The following is a 26,723-nucleotide window of genomic DNA, read 5'->3' on the forward strand; positions in this document are numbered from 1 at the left end:
AAACAAAGTCTGTCTGTGAAAGTAAGTTTCCTGATCCCGAGGAGACTTGGTTTGGGAGAGAAGCTGCACACTGACTTCAGCTGCACTCGGAAGATCAGACAGGTTCTCCTTCAAAGGGGGAGGGGGAGAGGAAAAACCACTTATTTATTCCTGAGAAGAAGGGAGGTAGAAAATAAAGAAGCCAATACATAGCTAGACATACATATTTTAAAGAAAAGGATGCTTTGGAAGACTTTGTTGCTGCTGCTATTCTATTACAGTGCTCATGCCACTGTGACGTACAAATGGAGCAGAGGTAAGATTTAAGCATGAAAAAAACATTTAAGAGAAAACTTTGAGTTTGTAGATTTGGTCTGTAAAAATCTTCCATTTTATATATGTGTAATATGACCCTCACAGATCTGGAATTTCTTTTCTTCTTTAAATGGGTCAGTTAAATATTTACATAGACAAAAAGAAAAATACACATGCATAAGTGAATAAAAGTAAAATTATTTATATATTCTGTTATAATAAAAAATACAAGATATATCCCAAGAACCAAAATTATGGTTTTTGCTTACTTTCTTCTTTCTCTTTCTCCTTTTGCTCTTGAATTAACAGAAAATATAGGTCATGAAACCTTAAAGCAAAAACCTTTGCAGCTACAGGTGGCATGATTTTCTGCTCTACCAGGCAGATATCTGGTAACGGGAAACACAATAAGGCACAGATTGTGCAGGATGCCTAGAAGTGCCTGTGACACTGTGCTGGTAGACTAGCACACACAACATAAAAAGATACCTAGGGTGTTATCAGGCTTCGATGGCCAATACTACAATACATAGTCATGATGTATTTGTATTCAAGTGTGTGACAGTAACTTATGAAACAGTTTGGGACTATTAGATTGCATATGAGATGCTTGCTTAAGAGCTAGTGAGGATGGTCTTTCCCTCCCAAAAGGGATTTTTTTGCTTCTGATACTGACATTTACAGATTTTTAAAAGAACTGGAGTCTGTTAAATCAAGCTCTCAGGTGCCCTCTCCTACCCTCCAGCCCCAATCTTCCGTTTCTTTCTCATTATAATTCCTTTCTAATCTGCTCTTCGGACTTGGTTTGAATTTTTTATGAGAGGCAAAGTCTGAATGCAGTAATGAAGAGATATACAATTCTGTTAAGTCTGTATCGATATTTAATTGTTCCTTACAGTCATTGGGGCTTGCTGACAGGGCATTGACCCGAGACTCAGTGTCAGGTTCTTTCCTTGGCTTTTACATCAGCCTCTTCAATGATACTGGATGAGTGATTGTCCCTTCACATACCTCACTTTCTTGTGACTGTACAATAGAGGTAATGGCACCAATTACCTTCATGAAAACCTTAATTCTCTAGATAAGTGTTTGTCTTTCCAGTGATGACACATAAAAAGGTCATGAAATTAGAAGCTGATTTGCATATCTGAAACATATATATATATAAGTAACATATATATATATTACATATATATATATATCCTACCTTTTTGAAGAATGAGGACATCCTATTTATGAAGGGGGAAAAAAAAAAAGGTGGGGGAAGGAGGAGGAAGGTCCATTTCCATGAAATAGTCACTACACAATTTAAGGACGTTCATTGTTTGCTAAATCACTTACTTCAATTAAAAAACAACAAGACAACCTTAAAAGAAACCCATGCAATTATTAAAATCCAGTTTTAATCACCATGAACATTTAAAGGAAAACATCAGAACTCTGTTCTTCCTTTTGTGAAAGCAGATTATTTTCAAGCCGGAATCTCTACAGCTTGTTTTTTGAGACTTCAGAGGGAAAAGGAGATTCACTGTTGTGATTAGGAGTTTAGTGCTCACAAGTATTATATAGAGAGACCTTCTCAGAAAGAAACCAGACTTCTCCACAGCTGATGGGACTGTGCAGATGCAAATACGTCTTAAGGGCATGACTCCTTCAACAATAGCTGCTTCAGAGTACCTCCACTCCCTTAAAATATCTATGTGTCAGCCTAACCAATCCCATCCTATTCTGCAGTATCTAGGGGGGGCAAAGCACCATCCTAAGTTATGAATTGCTCAGAAACCTCAGAGGAAATTTGACTGAGTACCGAGGCATGACACACCCTTTTGCACACTCATTACCCTTCCCTCCCTCCACAAATGACAACTGACTTTTGTCTGGATTAAACCTTAGTTATTTAAGTCTTGTCCAACTCCCTATCTGTGTTTTGCAATAGAAAAGCAAAGACAGATCAGCATCTGGTGTGATGGAAAAGAAATACAAATCTGCATATCAACTCCATATTGACTAGTAGTCCAGTCTGTTTACAAAACAGTTGGACAAGTAGTCCTGCTTTTATTACCAGCAGTTTTTGTTTGTTTGTTTATTTTCCCAATATAAATGATCAGTGAAAATTGGATAAAGCAAAGTCTAGCTTTTAATTAATTCATTTTTTTCTTTTCACTGGGGGCATCGGGGCACTTTGGATGCCTAAGCCCTGTAACCAAGTATTTAGTCTTTGCTCAAGAACAAAGTCATGTGAGGAAAGACGAATGTGCTTGTGCTTAGTGGTGAGTGGGAACACTAATCTGCCACCTCCCTGTGCCTTTATGAACATCAGTAAATGAAAAAAAAAAAAAAAAGTATAAACAAATCTTAGGCTGTTTTATTTGTTTTGTTTGTTTTTGTTTGTTTGCTTGTTTTTGTTGTTGTTGTTGTTGTTGTTTTTCTTTTTTACTCCCTCATTCATTTGCATTAAAAATGACACACAATCCTCAGCCTGCTGAGATCCAGCTGTGGACATTGGTACAGAAGTTACAGGCATACTTTAGTCACTAGGATGGACATGTTTAGAGTATTAAAGTAAGAATACTAAGTGAGCACAAAATGATTTGTTTCATCAACACAGATTTCCTCAAGCCTTCTGTAGCCTTATCCATATGATATTAGGCTCTTGAATTTTATAAAGTGCATGTCTAGGGAAAAAATATAATGTTAGGTCTCTAATGAGTTGCTTTCCCTATGGAATGGAAGAGGTGAAGTGATATTAATTTCTGAAAGGCCTAAATAACAATTGCAGTCCTTAAAAGATGTGTTTGTTATAGAGACCAAGCAACAAACCCTGCCCTTTGACAATAAATAAATAAAAACTAACAAACAAACAAAAAAGGCACATACTGCTTGCCACCCAGTTGCTTTCTTCACAATGCTCTGATGAGCATTGATATGTTGAAGAGCAGAAGTGAGCTTCAGATCTACATTATAACAATTGCTTATTCCCTGAGGGGAAAACCCTAAGGCAAGTCTTGTTATACATTTCATCTCAGCTGGCAACATTTGCTTTAAGGGCTTCCTAATTCAAATAAACAGCACACAAACAGTAGCATGCCTGTTATGTGGTTGCTTGGGGAGTGAAGACAGTGTGATTCCTTGTGGTTGTGGCGTCTTGGACAGCGGGAAAGAGATGCAATGGTAAGTGGGGGCTGGAGAAGGAGATACTGGAAGACAGAAAATTGAAAGATACAAAAAAGAAAACCTTAGTGAGGAAAGGATATATTAGCTATATTAATACTTATGAGGTTTCATGCTTTTGGGTATGGCTATGCTGTGCCCTCCAGACCTTCAGCATTATTACAGTCACATCCAGATTTATCTGATCCACTTTATTTTGTACCTCTAGTGCCCAGTGAAAGTCAAAAGGTTGTTCCATAACACCAGGTGAATACTTTGTTCTCCTTAGAGGCTCTCTGAAGAAACAGTTACTTGGAAGAACAGAAGGCCCATACTCCTTGATTTCCCAACAGTGCAAACCTTTAGTATTTGCTCTAATGTTGTGGCAACTGAGTTTGCGAGTTTGATGGAGCAGCTGCTACATGAAAAACTCTTGCAGGCTGCTTCTGCTGCTGGGCTTAGCTGCAGCAGGCTGGTAGCTCTCCAGTGCAAAGAGAGGGGGAACTATGCAGAAGGGAAAGAGAGACTGGCTGCTACTAGAAACCCAGCCAGTCATTTTGTAAGGAAGCAGAGTTTAGCATTTTCTATCCTATGTGATCATTTGCTGCATACCAGGTTGCTGGTGATTTTACCACGTGGAAAAAAGATGAAAGCCTTGGAATTAGGGTATGCACAGCATCTCCACACCTTTCATCCTTATTTTCCTCTCTTCCACCTCATCTCTTATTGCACTGTTATGGCCAGGTACTCCCTTCTCAGGCAACGTCTGGGATTCCACCACTGACAGTACTGCTTGTTCAACACTTTTGGCTTGGATGGTGTGAGCAAAGGGAATGTGGCTTGAACACAGAATGTAATTATGACACAAATGTTCAAACACACATATTCACCTAGCAGACCTCAAGGATACCAAATTATAGTTTTGGCTTCTTCAGGATATGTTGAGGTTTCCAAAGGTCTGGCCCAAGAGCAAAGGCAAATTGCACCAGCTTGACTGGGTACAAGAACTTTTTAAAGTGCAATATCTATTTAACTTCCTTTGATTTTCATAAAGTTACTGTTATCCAATTTATAAAATAAGTATTGCACATAAAACACCTATTACCCATGCCTGGCTGTGTAAAGTATGTTTCTTCTTACGGAGAAAAAAAATATTTACCTTTTCTCTGGCTCCTACATGGTCACTTGGAAAATTGCCTCAGCTGCCCCGACTTCCCTGCTTGTAGGACCCATTCCACTGACCTTGATCCACTTGATCAATCTGCTGTGGATTTTCTTCCCACCTACCTTGAGTCTATTTCAGCAGCCTGTACCAATTCCTGTGAACACACGTTTATGGGCTGGAGTGTCCTGGTTTGGGGGTTCATTTGCCTGATGCAAATCACTAACGCACTAATGATCACAGCTATACCTGTAAAAGAGAAGTAGGCACTGTGTGAAAGAGATTAAAATTCAGAAGAATTATTAGCTTTGAAGACACATAACCTGAAGAAGACAGCTTTTATAACTATGCTTTTATTTCCTCAGTTCCCTTGCAAAGACTTGTAGAACAGATGAGTGTAAATGTATGTCATAAGCTTAAATAATAGATCTTTGAAAAAAAAATCCCACACTAATAAGTAGAAAGGAGTCATTTAAAGACTGTTTCCTGCTCTTTAAGAAATTAGAAGTAGACAAACACAAAAATATGTTTTGAAGCAGGAAAAAAAATGAGAATTAATGAATGAAGGAGGCAACTAGGACATCTGCATGGCACAATGGTGTGCAGAGCAGAGGTCACAGACCCAGGGTGGAGGTGGCACAGCACAAGGCAATGAAGGGTCCCTATCTGTAGTCCGACCAAGGTGACAGTCACATCGTGGCATGTACCCAAGGGAATGAGCTGCGCCTTTCAGCAAGGGTCGCCTGTTTGGACCTCATGCCACAATGATATGGCCATACTGCGTCTGGCTCTGACATGTCTGCCCTACGCTTTGCTGTGTGGCACAGATGTGGTCCTCCTGTTCCACTTAGCAGATCCCTTGGACATCAGCCACAGTGGGAGTCTGAAACTATAAAACAAGGAACTGTTGCAGGAAACAGTAGGGAGTAGACTGAAGAAGGGGCTGAAAAGGGATTAATTCTTTGTACCTGTAAAAGCTGCTCAGTGTTGCAAAATATAACCAGACTACAATAGCCCCTGAATGAATTTAACCTGAGTAGGATAAATATCCAATAGGGTAGGGCTGCAACTGTAATCAAAATCCTTTCTAGCATGTCCTGATTTCCCAAATGCTCCTCTAGAGGCAGTCTTAATTAATTTAAGCTGTATGGAGTATGATCCATGAATCAGGATTCACTGTGGATACCTGATGCTGAAAGACATACAAAAGATGCTTAAAAAAAATCAAAGTTTATAATCTCTTCTAGGGCAATGGTGCTAAACTGTGATGATATCAGAGAAAGGATAGATTATAGTTTTTGCATTTTAGTAAGATCACAGGTGGATTTTGTACTCTATAAAATCAGTCATGCTGTTAACAGGGAAGGATCTAAGTGATTCTGAGACTCCTATCACCACAGAAAGCAGCCAAAAAATGGCTAAACCTTACAGCCCATATTGTCATAAATTGGTTGACAGAATCAAGTTAAAAAGGAAAAGAGCTCAATAATTTTAATGAAATCTAGGTAAAAAAACATTAGAACATTGGAAAGAGTTATGAAGTAAAGCGGTTTTCTCTTCAGTATTTGCTACACTAAGTGAGAAGTAGAAGATGAAAGTGACCCAGTAGAATCTTCTCAGTGATCCCAGGTCCATCCCAATACTGAGGACTAGTGAGCCAGTAAAACACATGCTGTTACTTTTACTTTTTTAATTATTTTTTTCAGGATTTCTGCATGCCCCACATGTATTCGCGTAGGTCCCAGATGTAGAACTGCCATGGGATCTGGATCAGTATACACACTCCTTATCTCCCAGCCAAAGGACAGCTCACAAGAACCTCTTGCCATCCAAATCCCTCCTTACACTTTCAGACTGAAATAGCTCTCTTCATCTTACTTTTACCAACCCAATCACTGCTCCAAATGCACGCTATTAAGCCAATGCTCTCCTCCACAGGTGAAGCAGCTCTGTTATGAATGAAATAACTCATCTACACTTGCGAAGACTGTAGAGCACTCTGTGAGTCCTATCCTGATTATCTTTTACTCCACTGCTCTGGCCAGAGACCCCACTAATACCTGACATCTTGCAAACAAACATAGGGCAAAAATTTTCCCTTCTCCAAAGAACTTTCAGTGTAATTAAGGAGAGTAAGTGTTAACATCCCTTTTCTTTGTGAGGCACAGAGTAATTTAATCATTTGCTCTGGGTTTCTTCAGGATGACTGCATGTGTGTAGTCCTGTATATTGGTTAGTGGTGATTATATATATATTTTTTTCATGTTTCTGAAGCATAAAGTGCTTTTCTTGTTTCCTTGGGTAAATCATTCCAGATTCAGCAGGAAGGTAATGACTTCTCAGGCAGAATGAAGTCCTGTCAGAAGCACTGAACAGTACAGTGTCATTGAAGAGAAAGTCAGCAGGTCTTAATGAACATCATCAGGCTGCAAAGGCTCTGATTACTCAGATTGTGGCAGGCAAGATGTAAATCACTGAGGTAAAACATGGAACAGTGGAGTAATTAACTGTGCATGCAAAGCCAGTGCTCAGGTTCAAGGCAGGACAGGACTTGTATGCTGGGCTGCAGTCCTGGAGACTAAAACTGGACTCTGCAAAACCATGCACTCTCCCTCTGCACCCCACTGAAGGGAGCATCTGAGATGCAGAGAACCTAGCAGGATGCATGAACCCTGAGTTTTTAGCAAAACAGGGAGCCATGTGATGAGTGTCTTGGTCTGATGTGGGCAAAGCCATCTGTTCCTTGCTTTAACCTTAAAAGCACCAAAATGTGCAAACCAGCAGCACTGAGGTCAGTGAGAGTTTTGCCACTGTCTTGAGGGAGGCCACAACCTCAGTTGTTCTCAGTAACTTTGTTTCCTATAGTGACCCCGAGTGTTAAAATCTTCCAGCCTTGAAGGGTTATCTGTTGGTTAAAGTGTTTTTTACAGCAAAACGTCATTATTGTGGGTGAAGCTCATGCAAGTCATCTATGTGGATGGCTGATGGTGGGAAACAGAGAAGGAAATGTATCAAGGTATCACAAAAAGGAAGAAAAAATCAAACAGGATGAACTACAAGTAACATTTGTGCGAAGACACACAGACATAAGCGTGGTATATCCGCCACAGCATACTCACTCATTGGGAGACATTATACCAGCCTGAGTCTGCATCCCAAGTCATGGGGGCTCCCTGGCCTATTCAACATTTTATCCTTCACCAGTAGTTCTCTTTAACCCCCCACCCTGAGGTGCTGCAGACTGCAACCATAACCTGGCTTTTCTTGCCTTGCTTCTGCTGCGCTTGTGGCAAGCAGAGCTCCGTACTGGGCTTGAGGCTAAGAAGAATGCAAGGAGGAAGAGAGCAGAGTTAAATAAGCTCCACTATTCCCAGTTTTCACTAACATTCCTTTCCTCTGGTGAAAGCGTATGTGGGGCCTTTCCTGGCTCAGCATGCTGGCTCGGTTTGGCAGCTCCCCAGTTCCCCTGAGATCGGCACGCATACCGCTCATCCTCTGGAAATTCCTCCCTGGCCACAGGGAAACAGGTCACCAGCCAGGAGCTGGGCTCCAAACTCCAGGAGTCTCTCTCTGCTCAGAAGGAGCCAGGTGGGTAGCTGAAAAAGAGTTGCTGAGAAAGAGAAAAATAAGCTCTTCAAAGCTCAGAGGTTATTTGGGAGGAAATGGGGTGGCAGAAGGGCAATGCTGTCCTGCAAGCACTTGATGGAGACCCAAATGCACAAGGTCTTCTGTGTGACCCACCCACACCCTTCCCTGGAATGGCTGTGGGGGAGCAGAACATTTAGGTTAGATTTTGCCTAGTTGTGAAGAGAGTAAACTGCCCCGGACTAGTTGTGGATATCTGCTGAGATCCAAAACATCATGATTTCAACATTTCCTTCTACTTGGCAGGTGGTGGCATACCCGAAATGGAGATGATGCTTCTGATCTCTTGTCTGTTTTGGAAAAAGTACAGACTTTCTAATCTGACAGGACTTTTTTGAGTAACTGAGAGGGAAGCAAGAGAAGCAAAAGGAAAAGGCAGAAATGCTAAGAAAGAAAGAAGAGAGAAAAAGCTGAAGACAAAGGTAGCAAATTGGAGGAATTGGCATGAATGAGAGGAAAAGAGGAAAAGAGAGGAAAAGTTGACAGAGAGAGAAAATGTGATAAATGTGGATGGGAAAGAATAAAGCACAGATTTGCTTAAGAATAGGGTAGCATTCACCCTCTTGTCAGTGTGGTATGCATCCTCATTTGAACCTGCTCTTCAGCAGATGTCCATCTGTCACAGCTGGTCTTCATCTTATCTGTCTGCTTCTCAGGCTCATGGGCTGGCTGCATATATCTGCCTTTTCTCACATAAGCAGGACTCACATTTTCTTGTGGTCCTCACCGACCTGCCAATGCACCAGGATGGTGAGATTCAGTAGTTTGGGCAATTCACCACTGGTCACAGTGTAAAAGGTAAAGTTACTGCTGCTGAATCAGAAAGGTGTCAAGGTCTCCACATATCTCCTTTTGTTTGCCTCTCTCTGAGCTTTTTAAACTATGTAGGTATGAAAGGAACTCTCCCCACTTCCCAAGAAACAGCCTGTTTTTTCCATGGAAGTTGCAAGAAGGTTGCTCTTTTAAAAGGTTATAGGGCTACAGCATTCCCCACTAATACCCGTCATCTTCTCACATTAACATCAGTCATAGCAGCAGTGACACAGTGGCATGTCCCTTTTTCCCCCCCCATCAGTCCCTGGAGAAATGCAAGCCAGTTCTGCAAGCCCTCTTTTTCCTCCCTGGTTTTCATAATGCTCACAGCCATGACATTATGTTTTTGTTTGTGCCTGGTTCTAAAGAGGCACAAAGTAATTTTTTTTATTGAATTTATTTATTAAATGCAGATTCTATGTCTGAGAGAACTGTTTGTGACTTAAACCCCCTCCTAAAATAAAAGACATTTAACGCATGCTTCATTTTCATTTACTGCTATTGTTCATGACTTGGCACTGAACAAGCTCCATTTCCAGTTAAATACTACTTGTAGACATCCTAATATAGTACAGCATGTTTTAAGTGAAACCATTCATTTGTCATAGTCACAGCAGCTTCTGGTTTTCTGGATCGCCATGCCAATTTGGCAGAAAGGTTTGAAAGGTAATAAGTCTAACGATAAAAACGTATATAAAGCTTGTTTTATTGCTTTCTTTCACAGGGGTTTTTACTAAACAGAGCTCAAAGGGGAAGACTTAGCTCAGCTTGTACTTAGTAAGCCCAAAGAACAGTTGGGTCCACACAAAAATACCCAACAAGTTTTCCTCAGTTGTGTGCCCCATTACAGGAATCTCATACAATCAGGCCCAGTTAGGCCCGAGTCGCAAAGGGAAGTGTCAAACAATAAGAATAGCCCAAACCTACTTTCTGTCTCAGGTCTGGGGTTCTTGCCATCATTGCCTAACCCTCCTGCCTTTCTGCACCAAGTCCCTGTCTCTCACCATGCCCTGTCTCTCCCCAGAATCAAACCCAGATGCACAAAGACAGCAGCTGCTTGGCTGAGCCCTGAGCAACACTGAATACAGTGGATGGAGGGAATCCTCCGGGAATGCAGGGAGCTGAGAGGAAGATTCAGATATTTATCAGTGGAGCTGAGAAAGGCAAGGCAGTCACAAGCCACCCATCACACAGACTGAGGGGTTGTCTTTTCAGGGTGTTGTATTTCTCACTTTGACAGTGAGGAAATGTTGTGGGCTCCAGATTATGAAGAAGTATTTCAAGAATCTACCTGGTATATAGCTAACCATGAGAAATTACATTTCCCTAGAAAGACACTTTTTTTCTTTTTTTTTTTTTGCCAGAAATAGTATTTAGGGAGCAGGCTGTTGGATGTCTGCTGGGAAGTTCTGGATGCCCTTCAAACCCTGAATGACTAACTACATGTACCACAGACCATCCATCCAGCACAGATCTTCTTATGTCAGCCCAAATCTCTGTGCGTGCTGCTCACAGCCAGCACTGTCTAGCTGAGGTGAAGTCTAAAGCAGAATGAGATGTTCATATATTTCCTACAGAGGAACGTATGGGGACTCAGGCAAAACAGCACATCGATGCAGAGCTCTATTTCTACTTGCACACATTTGCCAGTGAGGTAAACATAACCAACCCATCATGTGTGTTAAATACTCTGTACTCATTCCTGCTTTCTACTTACTTGATCAAAGAGATGTGTGCATCATTTCCAGCTGGCTTGTTCACTCCTGATTGAATTCATGCTGCCAAACAAGACAACTGTCAAAGAAACAAATGAGTCTCCCCTGAGTCTCCCCTGACACCTCTGCATGTAAATGCTGCTGAACCTGAGGCTGGACTTCAGCACCCCCTGAATGCCTGCTTGCTGAAGTGGAAAAGAGTGCTGGTCCTTCAACAGGGAGCAGCTATTTGAATATATTTCATTTTACTTAGGGCTTGTTTTCAATCTACAGTGCATTTCTTTACAGGTGCTTTTGTTGACAAAATAAAGCAAGCATTATTTATATGAAGTTATAAATCACCTTCTGAATGTCCCTTTCACAACAGCCTAGAGTGCTGTCTGTAACCCAATGCAGCTGCTAATCCAGTGTGTCCTAGGAGCTCAGCCAGCTAGTTTGCATTCTACTTCATCTTTAATGTCTGTGCAATGCTTAGAGGTCAAAATGGAACTTAAAGAGTACTGTGGCTCCCATTTAGAAACATAAATATGGGGACAAGTTGTCCCTACCTCATTTTGTGGCCATGCGAAATGTCAATCTACCATTATAAATAATTAGTTTGGTGTGTGTGTTGTGTGTGCTCCAGTACCTCAGACAGTGATTGCCTCAAATCTATAAGGTAGACCAATAATAATATTCCCATAATATGACAGAAGCAAGTTAGATGATGATGGCATAAGATGAATATCAATCACATGCTCAGACCTAGATGATCTCTATAAGCTTCCCTAGTAATCATCATTACCACCAAACTGAGGAAGAAATGTCATGCAGAATTATCACACAACAAAGTCTGGTTTTCATGAAGAGTGTTTCTCTAGACACAAGACCACAGAAGTCAGAATGACCTAAAGATTTTTCATTAGCAGCTTATAATGACAAGCAAATGAGTGTAAACATACTGGCAAACTTTTCTAAGCAAACATATTTCATTATGAAAGCATCAAATTGTTCAACTTCATGAATCCAGGAAAAATCCAGGAAAAGGCAGGTTGATATTTACAATGTATCACAGCAACTTGCTTAAATTGCTCTTCCACAATCATAAAAATGTCTTCTCTTCCAGTTCCTTCATACAGAGGAGTTAAAATGAAGAATAAATTCCCAGCTGGTTTCAGTCAGCAACATGCTAGATATTTTCACTGGAAATCAAGTCTTCCTTCCTTACTCCAGTTTCACTCTTCCTAAGTATAGAACATGAGATCATTAGCATTTTTTCCTTAAACATTTACTTAGACTATTTTCCTGGAAGCAAAAATCCATTTTACAAGTTCAGCTCAAAAGAAGAGACTGTATGGAAAGGAAGAAAAGCTCTGACTCTAATATCCACAACAAACTGGCAGGGTACTGTTGCCTGGGAGCCATTGGGTGATGACGTCTGTAGGTGACAGGAGAGGGAGCAGCAAAAGATGCTGAGATTTGAACTTTCATTAATTTCAGAAGCAGCTGTCAGCGTTTGGTTCCTTCCAGTTCCTGTCCTCAGAAGACAATGTATTTGAGTAATTTTGTTGACTGTAAGATTTCTGGAAGCCCGAATCTAACCTTCTTCTCTTCCTCTTGATTCCAAACATGCCTTTCACAGCACAGGGCTCTCTGTGACCTGTCTGCCCACAAAGCAGCATCACAGGGCTGGTAGTGCTAGTTCAGATCATCTGAGGACCTCGTCCATGCCTTTAGCAGTTTGCAGCACTCGAGGTTCTGGCAGGACTTTCTGTATTTAATAGTGAATCCATTTGTACCTCAGTCTCAGCTTTATTTCAGCAGATTGTGAAACCTGAAAGGTCTAGAAATATTCAGATTTTAGGAGAGTGTGAAATAATAAAGAACAGTAGACAAAGGACAGCATTGTAAAATGGAAATCCCATATATGTGTTTGTGGAGTGGGGGAGGCAGCTATAAAAATAATTAATTTTGCATCCGTCCTTCAGATTACTATGTTTCTGACAATATCACAAAGATTCATGAAATTCTGTTGGCCCACCACTACATCTGCACACAATGAAATCCAACAATTATATTCTGTTATATTTGAGTTCTGTTAATTATTTTAGTAATATTTTCACTTAGATGCAGAAAATAACAAAATAGGATCCAGACATTCATGCAGGTGTGACCTTGACAGAACAGATGCGTTCTCGTGGCAACCCTCCCTCACCACTCCAGAAGAGACATGTGGTCCCCTCTGGTTCTTCAGCAGGGATACAGCACAGCTTTTCGCACTCCGTGTTCTGCTCAGGTGGCAAAACAGCTGTACCAGTTCAGTTCAGAAACAACGTGAATCCATCTTCAGCTCTGTTACATTCTCAGATGTCTTTTTTTTTTTTTATCTTCACTACTAGAAAATACACAATGTTTTGAAAACGCATTACTTCCAGAAATGATTTATTTCTTCACAAAAAGGATGTGATATCCCCCTGGTTTTTGTTTATTGGGCAATGCTGATTTATACATTTTCTCTATCCAGCACATATTCATGTCATTAAGAAAAATAGTAGCAGGTGCACTGACATTTGGAGCTCAATGAGCAGCTGTAAAAACAGTTGGGTCTGCCTTGGTTTTGAAGAAAAAGTAAAATCTTGGAGCAGAGGAAGCAGAGAAGTGGGATTTATGTATTCTCCTCTTACTGATTTACTTGAGCTTGGATGGGAATTGAAGGAAAGGGGAAGAAAATTCTGATTCTTTCTATTATGAGGGAGAAGATATGATGAACAATGTAATGTTTATTTGTCCTCGGTTTTGAGCTGTGACATTGATACTTAATGAGTCTGAGGAGTAACTTGTCATTTCACACGTCTGCTGCTATATGTGGGTGAGAAGTTCATGCACAATTAAAATAATAGATAGTTTGTTATCAGTTTAATAACTGTTCCTAGATCCACAGTTAACTTCTGGAATTTATTTGCTGGTTGAAGGTATTCACAAATGGCTTAAGTGAATTATTGTAAGGTCCCTGTCATTTCTTCTGTTTTCCTTTCCCTCAGCTAACAGTTCCATGATCTCAGTGGGACAGTTCCCACACAATAATTCACCACAGGACAACACAATCAGCACCAGCACTAATCCCTTGTTATTTTTCTTAATCTGCAGATCATATATTATGATCATAATATAATGTATTATGATGATATCATATCATATATTATGATCATAATATCATGATCATAATATCATATATTATTATCATATATCATATCTTAATCTGCAGGTCATATATTTTAAGTCAGTAGGCCCATGTATTTTTAAATTTGGACACCTGCACAGAATTTTGTACAGTGGTCCTTTCAACAGATCCAGTGCATTGTGTTTCATTAATGCAGAGAAGGCAGACAGATTGAACTGGAAAACATCAGGAGACAGAAATCTCCTAATTCTATTGCTAGCATGTGGTAGGGGACAGCCATTCTCTCAGTTAAAAAGGCAGGCTAATCTTGAAAAGAGCTTGTAAACATATATAGTATTGGTTGTCTATCTAATGTACATGATATTGTTCCTATGCTCTGAATAGACATTTTTTGGAACTGGCCAACAACAGCAATACATACTTCCACTGAAGAATCTGAGATGTCATTCATGATTATGACAAAATCCATACTGCTCTCTGCTAGGTCTGTAGATCAAACCGGACGTTTGATTTTTTTTCTCAGCATTCATTCTTAGAATAAATTTGAAATATTCTTTGTGCCAGTTGAATTTACTCTGTTAAAAGTTCAGGAGAGTGTAAGCATAGAAGGGAAAGGGATGGTCAGTGGCTAGTGGTCCTGCAGCCTATCTTTATCTCTAGTAGGAGGAGTAACTGCACTGTGTGAGATGGCCATCCTCAGAAAGGAGACCATGAGCTTGGTGGTTAGATCAAGGGTGTATAACCATGAGGAATGTCCGCTGCTTTTCCTAACCAGGACTACCATCCATCCTTACATCATTCAAGAACTGGAATCATCACCAAATGTCCTAAGAATACTTGGACCACACTTGCACTGGGAGTTGCTCACAAGGAAGAGCACTGCTAGCGTAGCAGCTGTGATGGGAAACAAGGCAGCTAAAATCTATCATGTTTTTTTTTCGGTTGGCTGTGAGCCTTCATTCACAACCAGCCAGATCCCTGACTTGGCTCACCGTGTGGCCACACGACGTAGTGTCGGTACAAAGGGGAAGAAGGAGAATGTGACTGTGGGGAAGGCATACAGACTGCTTCTTGCAGCTGCAGCCATGATGAGGTCAGCCTCAGAAAAATCCTAGTTGCACAGACATCTTTGCCTGCCTAGAAACCAAGGAAGCCTGACTGAAAAAGAAATTGCAACAAAAAAAAAAAAAAGAAAAAAAAGAAGAAAAAAAAAAAGAAAAAAAAAAAAAAAAAAAAAAAAGAAAAAAAAAAAGAATAAAAAAAAAAAAAAAGGCCCTTCATACTACTTGGTGCTGAAACACCAACTTAGCTGCACATCTTCCCTCCCTCGTTCCCTTCATGGGAGATCTGGAAGTAGACCTAACCATCATTATATCCCTTCACTTGTAACAGACATTTTCAAAGACATTTAGTTAAGATTGCTTAATGTTTTTCTCTTATACAAGAGATCTTGGAGAGAAGTTCCTGTGAGCAATGTGATGCACATAGGGAAGGAAAGCTGGCCCTGCAAAGAGGAAGGAGATATAAAGCACAGTTTCACTTTCCACCTCTGCCTGAAGTTTCACAGGTTTCTACAATTGCTTATTGCCTCTGTGTTAGGTCTGTGCAACAGTGTTAATATCTCCCTTCTTTACTGTTGCCCTTTGCTCATGTAGTGCTCACCATAGCCCATCCCCAGTTCCTGGAACTATGGCAGTAACCGAAGGACACAATTTTCACTTCTTCTTTCCTTCAGTCAGTGTGTGTGTATTTCCTCTCTCCATTTCTGCTGCAGCAGCTTTACTCCAGCACATTAAAGGCTTTCTTGGTTGTTTGCATGTTTTTATGAGCATAAGTAATTCTAGGTGGGGACACCCTCTTTAGGACCAAGATAAGAATAAATAACGCGCATACGTTGCTCCAGGCCGGGAATTGGTAAAAATGCTGTATAATAAAAATTCCATGTGAGGAAATAAATTCTGAGACCATTTTAGTTGATTGATGCTAATCATATCTTTCAAACCATCTACTTAAATCATAAAAGTTAAAATCTCCTCCACCTCTCACAATCACAGGCTTAGGTGGACTGTTTCCTTTTCTAGCAGTCTCCATTTCTATAAACAGTTTTTTTCTTACTTATGTTAGGTAACTAGAAAGGCTATTACAATTCTTGTTTAATATAGGAACTCTGTTACACATTAATCTAATCTAATGTAGTCTAATCTAGTCTGATGTATCTCAGGATATTTATGAAGTGCAGAAATATAGAGTGGATTGGTTAAACTTTATGGAACTAAGACACCCATTTAGAAAATGTGTTTCTTTAAAAGGAGTTAAATAATAAAAGTTAACTTTGGAAAAAAAAAAATGATTAGGTCATTAACTAAGTAATTAAATACAATCTGTTAATAATTCGAAGGTGATTTTTTTTCCTCTTTTTTACTGTTTTTTTTTTTTTCTAAACACAGTGTTACTTGTTACAGATTTTAGTAGGAAGATCTACTTCTTGTGTATCGTTATTGACAAAATTCAGACTTCAAAATGGAGCTTTTTTCTTTTAACCTTCCATTTATAAGTAAAGAAGAAACAAATCTCTATCCTCACTTTAGTCAACAGGCAGATAAAAGGACGGATCATGGACATTATTAATTTATTCTTAGGAGCTAAGATACCAATGATATGGAGCTGAAAATACAGAGCGGAAATTCTCTTGGTAGCTGCTTTTAAAAATGTGTTAGTTCATCTTGGTTTGTAATTAAAATGTCTTCTCCATCTCTCTGCTGTGTGTTCTCGTAAGGGGCACTGTGATTTCAAGTCCCTGTAATGGAGATTTTAATGGTGTTAAGCTGGAATGCACAAGTTTTGCATAGTACTTGTTGTCATGGGAGCTACTTTTGTGAGTAGCTTGTAATTCCACATGCAGGTGTTCAGAAGCTGGCCTATAGCACTGTGATGATTTTCCCTAGTCTTTCTATCTTTATTTTTTTTTGTGTGCGTGCATGTGTGTGTGGTTCCCTTTCTTCCTGTTCCTCTTATTCTTCCTTCAACTTCCTGCTCATTTTATTTCTCCTGTGCTAAAGCAAAGTGTTCAATCATTTCTAACACCACAGTTTTATGCATGAAGACAAAATGTCTGGAAGTATTAAGAAACATTGCCTGAGCACGTTCCATTGCAGTGCTGGCCAGTCAAAGGTCAGGTCTTTTCTTGGCCGAGAATGCAGGCCCAGGACAGTTTAAACACCTTATGGGTGATGAAGCCCACAGGGGACAAGACAAGACAAGAAGTAAAGAAGAATGGGATTACTGCACATAAACCTGCTCATCTCAATTTTCCACTGCCACCCACACAATTCCGTAGGCCAACCATTTCACTTTGGAGGAAACAATGCTTCTGGAATCAAGATCTGTCCCCAGACACAAAGTAGGTAGTTGCTTAAGAAAGCAAAATATGTATTGCCTTTGTATGACTGCAGAAAAGTAAGGACAGGAATTTCACAATCAACCTGAGGCAGTTAACTAGGGATTCCTGCACCAGCAATCGAGCAACTTAACTAAAACTAAAGCTCTTTATGTATAAATATACTTCTGGGGGCTGGTTGGAAACCCTCATCAGTGAGATAATCAAAGTGAAACATGAAACAAAAAGCTTTCCTCAAGGGCATGCAGACTTTGAGACTCATTTTTCTTCTCTGTATGTATAGTCAAGGAAAAGCATAGAGACCAAAGTCAAAGCAACACTTCTCATACACCATTAAAAAAAAATCCTCGTTGTGAGAGTTTAAGATATTTGCCCTAAGATCCAAAGCAACAGTGACCCCTGAGAACTGCCCAGCAGCCTCCACAGCAAGTTCAACAAACCGAGATCACTAATAATATTTACGTAGCTTTATAATGGCTGCTGCATCTGCATATACAACTACCTTGTGGGCAGTGTTCAGCTCATTTGCTTTTGCAAATGCTTGAATTCTTCTTAAGTAAAGAAGAAAACAGAAAATCTGTTATCAGGTTATCAACAATACCTTCTCTTGACAGGATGCTCTGGGTATGCTGGAGATCCATTTAGTGCAAATCCCAGGCAGGTGAAAAAAAATGTCATGATACCAAGAAAATTTCTAGCTCCCCAATGGAATTAACATATGCTCCAGGCTGATTAAGAGCAATCTTAAAAGGCTTATGCGTCTGGCAATATAGAGCTATTTTCTCTCTCTCTCTTTTTTTTTTTTTTTTTTTGACTCTTGAAGAAGCTAGCATATAATATATATGTAAAGGAAAAAAAAAAAAAAGACTGAGCAGTTTACAGATTTGTTAAATTTTCTTTTCTAACCATGTGATTTTTAGGCTACCACTGGAGTATGATTCAAATGCTATGTTATGCTCTGTTTCTCTGGGCTTGTTATAGGAAGACTAAAATAATAACCATGAATTAATTAAAAAAAAATGTTTTATATACTTTACTGAGCCATCATGAGCAATAACCTATCAAGTTTACATTTTCATTTCTTTCCATGTAGTGGGTAGCATATTTGTTTCCATGCACTCAGAGCACTGAAAAGTTCTTTTGTAGCAATAACCTTTATTCTCTGGTTTATTAATAAAATGCATCCAAATAGAGAGAAATTGCTCTCCTTATAATTTGAGATGCATTCATTTCCTCTCATTGAGATCTAGGAGTCCTGACTTCAAATGTTTTGGCAAGAAAGGGAAACTTTTGCTGTGAGGAATCAAGTACTACAGAGCTTGTACCAGTTTCTCACTACTAAGCAGTGGTTGTGATCTTGTAGTAAGAAGATGGTTATGGTGATCTGAAAGGATATGGTTTTACTACAGTTGCAGGTAAAAATGTAAAGGAGTTTCAAAGATGGCTCTTCTTTTTCTGGTGCATTACTGCCTGTGCAACTGCTCTCTTCCTTGTAATCTCAGAAATACGGAGTTGGTCTCAAAAATCTAGTGATGCCCAAATAAATGACTTTCACTACTTTCTTTGGAGTCAGGCTCTAATAATCTAAGACAGAAAGACAAAACTAGCAGCTGCAGACTTGAATTTGGCTTGTAGAACAGCTCCACTTGGGCCACTGCCTTCACGTATGCCAATAGGCAAATGCTACTTTCAGGAAGTCAAGCACAAGCCCTCTTGTTACTCTGCTCCTCTTGTCCTTCATGTAAAGGGTCCAAATGAAGCAATTAGTCCTTTTCCATGACCCTGAAGTCAATCAAAATGATTCCTACTGAGTCATGATCCCAGTTAAATTGGGTTCATGTCCCAGGAACCCCAGGGAGGTGTACATGCTTTGCCAGGATGGCCCCCACAGGGCCTGATTCATGCTCTTGGCTTTGATACTTTTTTTTTTTTTTTTTTTTGTATGGGAGGAAAATGGCATTGATGATGCCAGACATTCAGTAGTCTTGCTGCTATGCTCTGTACTTGTTGAGCAAGCACATCACAGTGCTTGAATCAGGAAAAAAATGCCATGAGCAGGAGCAAGTACTGGAAAGCAAAACCAAACAGCTCTAACGGTCACCAGTGAAACTGCATAGAAAATCTGGAGAGGGATCACAAATGCTATCGGGTGGATACTGAGGTCCAGAAATCTTGCACAGTTCTTAAAGAGATGAAAACATCTTTAAATAATCTATCGCAGCTTCAGACTTGACATTATATTTAAGCAGTAAATAAGTCTCTAAGATGTTGTGAGCTAAACAGTTAAAAGCAGGCCAATGAGTTGAGAGCCCAATGAGAACCCTGCCATAGCTCTTATTAAAAAACCTGGGTAGTCCTTAAGGAGAAGTGGAGCTGAGCCAGCAGTTGTGTGAGAGTGGCCACACTCCTGCCATGAGCAAGAGGATGGGTACTCCTCCACTTCATTTTGTGGGGCACTGTCAGCTGCCCTTAGGACTAGACTTGTTGGCTGCCCACCACCTTCAGGCATGAGCAGTGGTGCACTCCAAGGCACAGAGTCAGGCTGCTCAGGGTCAGGCAGGTGGGCTGGGAACAGGTGACCATGTTCAGACACACTGCTCTCGTCTCCCTCCAGCCCTGAGGCCTCTCTGTGCAGTGCGGGTAGGCAGATCTGGGAACACTCCTAACACCTCTCTGAAGAGGGGATGCAGAGGAGGATGAGTGTTAGTACACAGATATGTAATAGAAAATGTTTACAGTAATATTAATCAAAACCTTATTTTTCTTACCTTATCTCCATGTATCAGAAGCTTTTCATTATGTGACCACTCAGCTCTTTGCACAGAAGCACCCATAACTCGGTTGGAGATCTCTCAACGTATTTGTAACACAAGTAAAAACTATAAATCAACAGCAGCTAATCCATTGCCTTATAGCTCTAGTTTGGGCCTTCTATGGCAGTATTGACTGGGGATCTCTTCTCTTCAGACATTCACAACTGCTGCCACTAAAATGAATTGCATTGTCTGAATCATCACCATAAAATGATGCACCCTGTTCTGAATCTTGCTATGACATAGGGGAGAAAATAGATAAGATATGGTAACTCTTCTGGGGAAGAAAATGGTAAAGAGATGGTAACTGTCTTTTGAAAAAGAAAACTGTAAAGAGATGGCAACTCTTCTATTTATTGGTATTGCCCAGCTAACTTACATCAGATCTAGAAGTAAATGCAGGAGGAAGTAAAATCAGCAGAAAAGTTTTAAGTGGAATTTGTAATCCAAATGTAGAAACTAGCTGCAAATCTTTATGTGTCTCAGTTTTTTGCTAAACTTACATACACGTTAATTTAGTGTGATAAAAGTCAGAGAGTACTTGCTTTAAATGCTCACATGATCTCTGAGGAACTCGTGAATTCATGGAGAGGATGGTGGAGGCAGTGATGGTGGAAGGATTTGACTGCTATGCAGGAAGAAGGAGAAAAGAAATGACTGGAATAAAATGTGAAGCAGGAAAATCAGATCACCATGACAAATACAAATGAGCTCAGAAAGAGTTTCTGAGTAAAGTTCGTAAGAACTGTAACAAAGTTTAATATGTTTTGGGAACAAGATAATGAGACCAGGGAGTCAGTGCTAGTCTGGGCCCTACAGAGGATGGTATGATTCTGATACGCATACAAAACTGTTTCTCACAGTATAGCAGCTCAGGCCCTTGTCCCTTTGAATCTCCTAAAGTAATATATGTCAACCTGAGAACAGCATATTAGGAAAACCCAGCTGCCTTTCAAGATGTTACTTGTGATTCTGCAAGTGTGTCAGTACTAAATCAATAACATGTTATTCAATATCCTGAGGACTCCTTAAGTGAGTTTTTTTCTGGGCAAATGGTGATGGGCTGGATCTGATGACTCCTCACCAAGCCCCACTGTAGGAACCTGCACTTGTCTGAAAGCTAAGAGCAAATAGTGTGGTGACAGAAATAACAGCACTGAAACAAAATGACACAGACAACTTTTCCATGGCTCAGGGAATATTTGAGCTGAGAACCATCTGCGTATGCATAGGTACTTTGTACACTGGGTCTGGTTCCATTGAAAAGCCATATAAAAGAGATAAAAATGAATCGTCGCCATTATGGACTGGATTTCTGCCAGCTGCTTAGAAATTAGAATTTTAATTGCCCAGTAAAAGTTTTAATTACTCAGCAATTAGTGTTTGAAGTTTCAAGTCCTTCACAAGCACTCAAATGCGTTCTCCAGATGCCAATAGTGAAAGACGAAATAGCTCCAGTATGTCTCGGTAAAGCTATGAGCAAGAATGATGAACATCAGTGATGGAGCAGCAGCAGAAATTGTGGATAGTTCCACAGTGCCAGTGGTCAGCCAGTTTGGCTAGGTCAAACCCAGGCTGTAGGAAAGCTGTGTTCTCTTTCCAAAAGCAGGAAGCAGATAGGAAGGATTCTGGAGAGGAGGTTGTTACCAAGACAGGGCATATCGACTTTCAGGTGAAGAACGGACGTAGGAGACACCTGTCCTTTTGATCACTTATATCATTCCTCCCACAATCCTCCAAACAGTTACTACACCGGAGCAAATTGAGCAGATCTGAGTTGACTCCTCACATGAAGGCAAACACACCTGCAGAGCAGAACTTGCAGACAGCTTTTGACATGTCCCAAGCTCACCACCTCCTCAGCTGGGCCAGACAAGATGGTCAGGTAGTAAAGGCATCATGGTGGGGGAAAGACTACTGCAGAGACCAAGTAGTTGTCTGCACTTCTGTTCCTTTACTTGGTGCATTCTCTCTTTCACGATTTTAGTCACATATTGCACAGGTACCATTCAGTTCCTTAAGGAAGTTTTAATCCAAACTCATATGGATTTGATATTAAGCACTGAGCCTTATATGAAGAACCGTGTCTTACCAAAATTTCATGACACCCAACACTGTAGGATGTATTTACAGTTAGTAGCATCCAGCTGCAGGATGTTTTTTGCAAAATAGCAAACTATTTTACCTATACTATATTCCCCCATTAATTCAAGTCCAAAATACCTTTTCCTAGATCAAGCATGAATTACTTTAAACCTGGCATTATCCCAAATAATTTTCCATATGCCAGATAGCAAAGATCCTAATTAATTAAATCTCTTAGGGTCTGGTTTCTTTCTCATTGTATTATAAGGTCTTAAACATCATTAACAAGTCAAAATTTAACAAAGTCAACAGCTGGAAACAGTCCAGGAAACAGGAATACATTCAGGCTACAGAGTTTAAAAGAAACTATAGATTTTGATCTGCTTAGGTAATCAAAGAAGAAAATTCTCTGAGGAACTGTATGGTCAAGGAGCAGAGACAATTTTTCCATAAAATTAGAGTTACTGCAGAATTTTTTTGCATGTCCAGCATAGAGAGCTTTAAATAACATTGAGATTTTCTACAGGCAGCATGCAAAATCCATCACAAGAGCTTTGGCAAAAAAAAAAAAAAAAAAAAAGACAAAATTGAGCTAGTTAAAATATTCCATGGAAAAAATATGGTAGACAGAGGGTGGGATGAAACTTCTCAGAAATTTAAAATAAGTTGAGTGTCCTATTAAATGTTACTAGTAACTATAGAACTGTTTTTGTTGTTGTTGTTGTTGTTTGTTTGTTTTAATATATTTAATTTGGTGGGGATGGGGCGGGAGGGTGTTCATAATGTCTTTTTTTTTTTTTTCTCCTTGTCTAAACTAGTTACCAAATTTACTTAGTGTTGAACAGCTAAAGTTTTGAAATGAAGTTCATGAGAAAATTCACCAATAATCATGTCAGCACAGCTTTAAAAACAAACAAACAAACAAAAAACAAAAACCAACAAAACAAACAAAAAAAAAACACCTTCCTGTTTCCGGATATTAGAAGAAATCCAGCAAATTCAAACTATGGTTACCATATCTAAACATCAACATCCAAATCATACATAAAATTGAACAAATTTTTTTTTTCTCCTGAACTCCAAAAGGAGTTTACACCTTTTAATAATACCTAGTTAGCAACTCAAAGCCTTTTGGTGGTCTTCTTCCAGCATCAGACGTTTTCTGTGCTCCTGACTGTACAGCTCTTTTTTCTGTAAATGTTTTACCACACTGGGGTGCTGGGTTCAGGGATATATGAGTGTTTTATTTTCCTAAGAGAATATCCATAGTGCATTTTGCAACAGTGAATAAATGCCTAACTGTGGCAGACTGGGCTGTGTCTAGCTATAAGACTGTGTAGTATTAAGGTAATAAATTGGGATTCACCTCATTGAATTTAGCTGTCTTGTTCAAGCTGGTACCAGGCTTAATGAAGAGACATAGCAATTTCAAAAGGATGAGTCACTCCTTCCAGACATAAATAGCCAGGACAGATGAGGTAATCTACTCTCTGGAGGTGCTCACTGTCAACTGAAGAGAGATCAACTTTTAGACAGCTGAAACCAGGAGAAATGTAGGGTCTTAGAAGTGTGACAGCAGGAGAATGGCCTGAAGAACATAGGCTGTATGGAGGGTCAGTATTGGTTTCCCATTGCAGAGCCAGGAGAAGAACACAAGTTTCAGGCTATATTGTTGGTGCAGTTATCATTACTATTCCTTATTCTGTGGCTGCATCTCAGAGTCCCAGGCCTGGATGACAAACCACTCTGCGTTGGACTCTCTACAGATAAGGAACAGACAGTTAACCTCTAACTTGATTTTTTGATTACAGTCAAACAGTCCATGTGGCCCATTTTATTTACAGCGAGAAATGATACTTTCCATAATTATTTTCCAGCTATGCTTTACCCAGCTGCTCAGCGATTGAAGAGGTCCTCAGCTGCCTTCCTTAATCCAGTGCTACAAAACTCCTTGGAAGACGTGGTCCTGCTTTATGAGGTTCAGTATATGGGAGCAGATGGTTCCTCTATCTCTAATTAAGACTGGGGTTACTTTTCATAATGGGGTTATCCATTACATGTCTTCATACCTTTACTAATCCCAGCTTTAAACCCATTGCTGACTATATAGTAGCTTACCAAAAGGGAGGGAAGAGACATATAGACACCAAATGCAGCTCTTTCAGCACTTAAGCAGGTAGCAGCTGCCTGCAGTACCTCAAATGTGGGTTCTAGCTCACTCACAGGCAAAATGAAAGACGGAGTAAATGTCTCCACTGAAAGTAACTTTCTTCCAGAACAGTTATATATTAAAAGCACGATGTATTTTAATTCTTTGATCTGAGTCTCAGTCCCAAACTAATTGTCCAAGCTATTAAAACTACCAGTATCAATCACTGCAGAGTAATCCCACAGGCATGACTCTTTTACTTCAAAATTATTCAGGTCCCCTCTTTCCCAGCGGTGGAGACTGCAGATGTAATGCAGAGTCCAGAGCTGCTGTCCCTGTGAGGGTAAATGATCTTTCCTAGTTGTATTGCAGTCCCCTCCTCTCTAATCCTCACATAGCACTGGCAGCAACCTCTGCCTGTTTTGGACAACAGGAGACTGCCTGATTTTCCTCTTCCTCTCTCCTTTCCCCATAGCCTATCTCTAGTTTTCCCAGGTGGGTAACAGAGGAGTCCAATATTCACAGAGACTTTCTGGTTTGCCCCACCGCCAGCCAGTGCTCTGAGAGGTTTGTCTCCATTTGACCTGTAGCAAAGACCTTAGAATATGTTGTTAATTTGTGTTTACTTTGAATAGAGTCTCTTGGAGAAGATAAATAGCTTTCTGTGTTCTGATTTTGTACCAGTTTCTTTTAGCTGAGCTTGACATTGACAAGAGTCAGAGGATCTCTATCAAAGATGAGGAACTGGCTTCACTGAGGAAGGCTGCTGAGTTTGACACCATCTGCAATGAGATTATCCCCAAGAGCATCACAGAGATCCGCAGGCTGAGTAGCAGGCTGTCCTCCTACCCGAGGGTCCTCAAGAAAGAAGACTTTGAAAGGACAGTGCTGACCATGGTCTACACAGCCTACAGGGCTGCTCAGTCCCAGGGGCACCAGAAGGACACTTGGGTTGAATCTTTTGTCAGTCTTTACAAAGCCCTGAAGCACGACCTGATGTTCCCATACAGCAAAGAGCCATCATAATGGGAGACTTGATACAACTCAGCCGTCTCTTCTGGTTGATAAGGGACACATGTAGCACGTCCACCACTTTATTCTATAAAGAATTTAATAGCCTGCTTCATGAAAGATTATTTGTTTTCTAGCTCCCTCTTGTGGAATCGACTTTATAGATACAAGTTAAATGGGGAAAAAATGTTATTTTCAGTCCCCAAATTTGTTTTTGTGCTGGCTTAGAGGCATGTTTTGTGACTGGAAAATAAGGGAGTCCCAGATGGGTATGCCTGTATCTTATCTGTATGTTTCCTATAAACAATACATAAGTATATGATGCTTATGCTCACATACTTATGTGTATGTGCTGGAAAATGCTGCTTTCCTAGCTGGGAAAACAAGTTCATATTTCAGCTGCCCAGTAAAAGAATATTAAAAAGAGTTGCAAAGGTCCTCTGTAAAAGGCAGAGGATTCGTTACTGTCAGCCTCCAGAAATTATGGAAAAATATTAATTCCAACTATTCTTGTAAATAATCACTGTCTGACTCACTTTATTTGGCTGAGCCAATTTTTAATCACAATAACATTTGTAGAAGACAAAGGGCATTGTGAACACCAGCAGCAAACAATGCCTGTGAACATATTCCCTGCTCCCCAGAACTGCCCTTCCAAACAGTCTGCAATGACTCTTTCACTGTTTGCACATGACTTTGCTTCTGCTCCTTTGTTTTTGAATAGAACATGGATTTGTCCTCAGTGGAGTCAAAGGCAAAACAAAAGCCCTGTTTAATTTAACAATGACAATATTTTCCTGATTCTATCACTTGAACACATATCATCTAAACTAGTGCTTCAGAATCCCCCTGAGGCAAGGGAAGAAGGTGGATTAAACATACCTGGTGCTGAATTCAGTGTGGCTCATTTTTGATTGTAAATTAAACTGTTCGCCTGTGTATATGTGTGTGCAGTTTGTGCATGTGTCTGTATGTATGCGCATTGAATAATTCTTTTTGTTCACTCAGGGACAATTATATCCACCATCTAGCAGAAGATGCTGTTTGTCAGTCCGCATTGGAAATCATGAATTGACAACAGAGGAAAAACAGTACTTGTTTATAGCAAACCTGTTTGTAGAAGTAGTGCAGCAGGATTATTACAAATTGGAAAAAAAAATATATATCATGGAAGATGTGCTGTAATGGACAGGAAAAGGAGATCTATCTTGTGACACAGGTGACTAGAAATGAAAGATCTAAATCTAAACTTTTCTACAGCAAACCACAAATTTTTGTCAACAATTTATACAAATGCTGTTTCTCCATTGATATTAAGTGTTTTTCTTC

The 26,723-nt window shown here is 40.0% G+C and overlaps 1 protein-coding gene across 1 annotated transcript; it reads left to right on the top strand.

Annotated features, from left to right (window-relative positions):
• On the top strand, positions 1-26,283 carry FAM180A (family with sequence similarity 180 member A). Its single transcript, XM_040561421.1, has 3 exons — positions 1-295; positions 24,112-24,212; positions 25,068-26,283. The coding sequence occupies exons 1-3, from the start codon at positions 220-222 to the stop codon at positions 25,407-25,409; spliced, it is 519 nt and encodes a 172-aa protein (XP_040417355.1). The 5' UTR covers positions 1-219; the 3' UTR covers positions 25,410-26,283.
• Positions 26,284-26,723: the final 440 nt, after the last annotated feature.

The sequence above is a fragment of the Cygnus olor genome, chromosome 1 (genome assembly GCF_009769625.2).
Source record: "Cygnus olor isolate bCygOlo1 chromosome 1, bCygOlo1.pri.v2, whole genome shotgun sequence".
Lineage (NCBI taxonomy): Eukaryota > Metazoa > Chordata > Aves > Anseriformes > Anatidae > Cygnus > Cygnus olor.

Excerpts from the sequence above, each read along its gene's own strand:
- FAM180A (XM_040561421.1), top strand. The coding sequence starts at position 220 with ATGCTTTGGAAGACTTTGTTGCTGCTGCTATTCTATTACAGTGCTCAT. Across the intron at positions 296-24,111 it reads GACGTACAAATGGAGCAGAG|CTATGCTTTACCCAGCTGCT; the intron begins GTAAGATTTAAG and ends ATTATTTTCCAG. Across the intron at positions 24,213-25,067 it reads ACGTGGTCCTGCTTTATGAG|TTTCTTTTAGCTGAGCTTGA; the intron begins GTTCAGTATATG and ends ATTTTGTACCAG.